Source organism: Bos grunniens, chromosome 3 (genome assembly GCF_055505025.1).
Source record: "Bos grunniens cultivar Pamir isolate PY7600 chromosome 3, Bosgru_T2T1.0, whole genome shotgun sequence".
Lineage (NCBI taxonomy): Eukaryota > Metazoa > Chordata > Mammalia > Artiodactyla > Bovidae > Bos > Bos grunniens.
In genome coordinates this window covers 22,566,469-22,571,994 of record NC_141167.1, presented here as the reverse complement: position 1 = coordinate 22,571,994, position 5,526 = coordinate 22,566,469, and the positions used below count along the sequence as shown (strand labels likewise).

Genomic DNA, 5,526 nt, shown 5'->3' with positions numbered 1-5,526 from the left:
AGACATGGTCACAGATACACACGGAAATAAAAACACAGATGTCCTGAAATACAACTGACACCCTCCCCCCAATAAAGGACAAAAAGCAAGGCTACATGACAACCCAGACAAACATGAACACAAGCTCCATAAAAGCCCCCATGTCCAGAAGCACAGAAAGGCTTACAGAATATGCATCAGTAAACACTTTCACTCACATTGTACTTAATGGGTATATTTGTCCATGAGCCTGAGGCACCCAGATCTGCCCAGGCCATGCTAAGTCTGAACTAAAAAGAGATGAGAATCCCCCAGGTACATTTGAAATAAAACCTCTCTGCAGACACCCCAGGCAGAAACCTTCGAGGACCAGAGCGAAAATGAAAGTGCTGGAGGGGTCACAGGCACCCCAGAATCCTGGCCTTATTAACAGCCGAAGGCCAAGGCCAGTGTCCCCTGTATCTGACAAACCCAAGCCCTCCTCTGCCGGCCTGGCCTGATCAGGGCCCTTCCTCACTTCACTCTGCCTAGGAGTCTGTGAGACCCCGGACTGGGAATGGGGAGTGCAGGCAAGCAGACAGAGCTGGTGACTGCTGGAGTTCACGTACATTTATTCAATTGACACTGATGGGGAGTGGGGGGAGACAGGTTTTCTTTTCTTCCACACAAACCATCAGACGATTTCACAGAGTCTCCCCAATTGCAGAAGTCTAAATCAATGCACACCCAGTGGACAGAGAACGCAGATAGCAGCCTGCGATACAGATATTTACACATGGTTACAGGACCCCTGCCACAGGATGTGCCCTGGCCCACCCCACCCCCACCTCTCCGGTCCCTGACCCAGACCCTCCTCTCCCACCCCAACCTCATTGCCTTTAGCTACAATAAATATCCCAGGGCCTGGGACAGAGCAGACCGCAGAGAGGGCTGCTGGCCCTGGATGGCTGGACCCAGCCGGCCAAGGGAAAGGGGTAAAGTTCCTTCCAAAGCGCCCCCGACGCAAAAGAGGGAGGATTTTCCTTAATGGAGTGGGATCTCGGGATTGCCCAGGCATTGTGGAGACCCTCGCTTCACCTCTCCGTTCACCTTCGCCTGTGTAGACACTGCAGTAGGCTTCCGAGAGAGAACGAACTGCTTTGGCAAATAGCGAGGGGGGGGGGGGGGAGTTGCATTTTCCTTTTAAGCACAAAGTAGATAATAAATGTCTTTAAATTATAATATTGAACAATCAGGGCCTCAAAGCTGGGGAAGGAGTGAGGGAGAAGCAGAAGGGGAGACCCCTCTGCGCAGTTGGTGTTTCTGGCGGGATCTGCCCGGGCCTGGGCAGGCACCTCTCCGGGAAAACATTCTTCCGGGGCTGCCGAGAGACGCAGAGACTGGGGAAAAGCGAAGACATCCCCTCCCCCTTTTACTGCTCAAAGTGAAATGGGATCACGGCTAGCGACCTCGTCGCGTAGACCCGGGCCTCTTCCTGAGCGATGAAGCCCGCTTCGTCCCAACTGTCGGAGAGATTCCGAGCGTGGAACCACGGGCGCCGGCCCAAGGTCTGGAGACTCTTCATAAATAGACTCCCTGAGTTCCGCTGGGACCGCAGGAGCTCCAGGAGAGACTGAGGAGTGAGGGCTCAAAGTGGCCCGGATCCCGACACGGTCAGAAGTGGCAGCCACTGAGGCCTGCGACTTTGCCGGCAAACGGGGGCCCTGAGGACAGGAGAGCGTCCCCGTGGTGCGAGAGGCGAACGTGGCCGGCCACTGGAGCCAGGGCCGGGGCAGTCAGCATGGCCAAGACCTGGGCCTGACCCCCAGGACCCGCCGCCGCCGAGAACGGCGACCCCGGGGAGCCCTCGCCGGCGCCCGGGGGTGCTGCCCCGCCGCCACCGTGGCCCATAATGTGGTCTATAGAGAAGGAAGGCCTCTGCCCAGCCCCGGCGCCCCCTCCGCCCGCGTCCGTCTTGAGGCCTGGGCGCAGGAGTGCAGTGCCTGCTGCGGGAGGGCTCAGAGACGCGGGGTAGAAGGCTTTGGCACAGCCAAGCTCCGCGCCCAGGAAGGCTGGCAGGCCCGAGGGGCCCGGGCCCGACCCTGCGCTCGGAGCAGGCGCAGGGGCCGGACCCGAGGCTGCGCTCGCGAACACCGAGGCCGTCGGAGGTCCGGGTGGAGGCGCCGCGGCACGGCCCGGGGGTACCGACAGCTGGCAAGGGGCGGCGGCGGCGGCGAAAGCAAAGGCGTGCGGGTGTGGATGCGGGTGCGGGGCTGGGCCCGGCGGGGGTGCGCTGTAGGCCGGGAGCGCCAGCCCGTAGCCGTAGCCATAGGCGCCGTAAGCCGCGAAGCCCGGCAGGAAGGCGCCGGGGTCCCCCGCCGCTGCAGCCCCGCCGCGCAACAGCAGCTCGGGGTGCGGGTGCGTGTGTGGATGCGGCGGCGGCAGCGGCTGCCGCTTGAAGCGCTTGCGGCGCCGCAGGAAGCTGCCGTTGTCGAACATGTCGGCCGACTCCGGGTCGAGCGTCCAGTAGTTGCCTTTGCCCGGGTTGCCCGGCTCGCGGGGGATCTTGACGAAGCAGTCGTTGAGCGAGAGGTTGTGGCGGATGCTGTTCTGCCAGGCGGGGAACTTCTCCCGGTAGTAAGGGAAGCGGCCGCTGATGAACTCGCAGATCTCGCTCAGCGTTAGGCGCTTCTTGGGGCTCTGCAGGATGGCCATGGTGATGAGCGCGATGTACGAGTAGGGCGGCTTCACCAGGGGGCTCCGAGTTGCCGCGCCCCCCGACGGCGGTCCTGGCCCGGGCCCCGCCGCGCCCCGGGCCGCCGCCGAGACTGGCCCGGGGCTTCCCGCTGCGGCCGCCGCCCCTCGGGGCGCTAGAGCGCGGGGCTCGCCGTCCGAGCAGCCACCGGACTCCTCCTCGTCCTCCACGGCTTCCCCCGCGGCTTCCTCCGGGGGAAGCTCGGGGCCGTGGGGGAGCACGTCCCGGGGGGCGCGGGGCCCAGAGCGGGCAGGGAGCTCCCCCCCACCGCTGCTGCCGCCGCCGCCGCCCACCACGTCTATATCTGCGTCGGCCTCGGACAGCGCGGCCGGGGAGCTCTCGGAGGACATGATCTCGCAGCAGCAGCTGCCCAGAGTCATGGTGCCGCCGCCGCCACCGCCGCTCTCCGGCTCCGCTCCGGCCGCGGCTCGGGCTCCGCCGCGCTGCCTCTGGGGCGAGTGTGTTTTGCGCGCGGGCGGGGAGGGGGCGGGGGACTGAGGACTGGCGGGGAGGGGTGTCCCCCAGCTCTGCAGCGCCCCCTCGTGGTTCACTCTGCCGCTCTCATCTCTCGTTGAGTATCCTACTGGCGACGGGTCTCTCCGCTGCCCCGGGAGCCCGAGCCAGGGGCAGCGCCCAGGGCGCGGGCGGAAGGCGCTGAGGCGCCCCCCCTTACTCTGCCGGTCTTGGCCCCCAGCCCCCCCTCCCCCGCCCCGGGCTGGAGAGGTCGGGGGATTAGTCCCTCCCGCTTGGCGGCAGCTTAAGGCGGAAGAGCGCCGAGTCCGGGGCGGAGCTCCCCGAGCGGGGTGGGGCTGGCGGGGGCGGGCAGAGTGCCTCGGCGGAGGGGCCCGGCGGGAACAAACAGCCGCCGCCGCGGGAGCGCTGCTCGGGTGGCCGGAGGTAGATCCTCCTCTTGCCCGCAGATCCCGCAAACGCTCGCTCTCTGGAGCCGCTGCCTTCAGTGCGCTCAGCCCTGGATGGTAAGGGTTCACGCGGGTGCCAGCTGGAGCTGGGAGCAGCAGCGATAGTCCCCCATCCGTCATCTCCCCAAAGCAGCGCCCGGGCCACCGAGGCCGACGCGCAGTTGGAGCCGCACCAGCGGAGCCTGAGACGCCGGGACCAACGCCGCCGGAGCGGGACCCGAAGGAACCCGAGCGGCTTCCGGCCCAAGGCGAGACGCACTTAAGTGATCGCAAGGAGCAAAGCTGGCGTTCTGAGCCTCGGGCCTCGGAGAGGTGAGCGATTCTGGCTGCACCCCTGTCTTCCCCTCCAAGGCCTGGACCCCGCCACAAGGGACCCCTTGCCACACCGCGGGACTCCAAATGGGGGACTGTGTGCGGGCAGTGTAGCTCCCCAGGGAGCGCGTCGCGTGCTGGTTGCCCGCTTTCCGAAAGCTTTTCTGGGGCGCTTCGTTCGTCTTTCGAGAGCGCGGACCGGCCCATCGCTGAGTTTGCCTGTATCCGATCTTTTTCTGTGTTGGTACCCGTTTGTCTCACTCAAGCTCCGTGACTGTGTTTCTCTAGCTCTCGGTGAATCTCTGCCTCTGTTTTCTGTGGAAACCCTGCATTTATCTGGATTTCTCTTCGTCGGTCTGAGAATCTCTTACTCAATTTCCCTGTTTCTCCCACACCCAGTCTCACTACAGAGCCACCTACGTTCCTTCTCCCTTCCCCCTTCTCTCGCCGGAATTGGAGGCTCTACCGACAGGCAGCACAGAGACCTCTGTCAATGAACCCTGACCTCAACCGCAAGCCAGTGTTGCTTTCAGCTTTCACAATCCTATGCACACAGTGTTGGTTCCGTGCTCTTTTTCTCATCAGCTGGGTTCCTGGCCATACCGTAAGGACTTCTCTCCTGGCCTCCCTCCAGCAACCAGTAACTCCCAATTCAGACTGGGGCCGTCTCAGCCTCTGGGAGTGACAGGGGAGATGGGCACTGGACGTGACCAAGTACAGAGCCGTGGACCGGCTGCTGCCCCGACAGCGCCCCACAGTGGTCAAAGCTCAGGCATGCAGGCCGCGAGCCCAGCTGCGCTCAGCTGTCTCAGACTGTAGGACTGTCAGCTAGTGATTCTCCACCCCTACCGCCGCCTCAGTTTCCTGCTCTAAACAGTAGTTAAGAGCAAAGACCCTGGAGCCAGCCTGCTGGGATCCCAGTGCTGGCTTCACTCCTTACCTGCTCTTTGTATTTTGTGTTTCTTCCTCTGTAAAAATGAGGTTAAAAACATCCACCTCCTGACTAATATGTAAAAGCCACATCACTCTAGGCTAGATACAAAGGAGGATCTTGAAGGCACTTTGCAGACTCCTGGGGAGAAAGGGGTTTGGAGCAGTGTAGTCTCCCATCTGGATCCCATACCCCCTTCTAGCCCTGAGCTGGGTTACACGGCTGCTATCTATTAATAGTCCTTTCCAGTGACCCTACTGAACTAGGTTTTCTGTAGATAGTACTGGGGGCAGAGTAGAAGGGATTTATCCACCCTGCAGGCTATATCTCAGCAGGGTCATGTGAGAGTGGATGAAATCTTTCACCCAACAGCAGTCTCTGTTCTAGTGTATTCCACAGGTGGGACAACAGACGCCCCGGGGGCAGTGGGACTCAGTCTCCTACAATGTGAAAAAGCATGGCTGGGTGCAACCCTTGTCATGGAATCCTCATGATAAGAGTTCTCCATCCTCCCCAGTGATTCAGCTAAGAGCAGAAGAGAGTGGAAGGCAGCTCTGGTTGCTCATATCCTGTGAGAGCAAGTCTGCCAGTCACCCCCATCTGGGACTTCAGACCAAGGGGAACCACCTAGTGTGCTGGGTCCGCAACAA

The 5,526-nt window shown here is 62.2% G+C and overlaps 1 protein-coding gene across 1 annotated transcript; it reads right to left on the bottom strand.

Moving 5' to 3' along the window:
• Positions 1 to 566: 566 nt before the first annotated feature.
• FOXD2 (forkhead box D2) lies at positions 567 to 4,152 on the bottom strand. The gene has a single exon (XM_086387168.1). It carries the CDS (start codon positions 4,150 to 4,152, stop codon positions 1,633 to 1,635), a length of 2,520 nt encoding a protein of 839 aa, XP_086243294.1. The 3' UTR covers positions 567 to 1,632.
• Between the last annotated feature and the right edge of the window lie 1,374 nt (positions 4,153 to 5,526).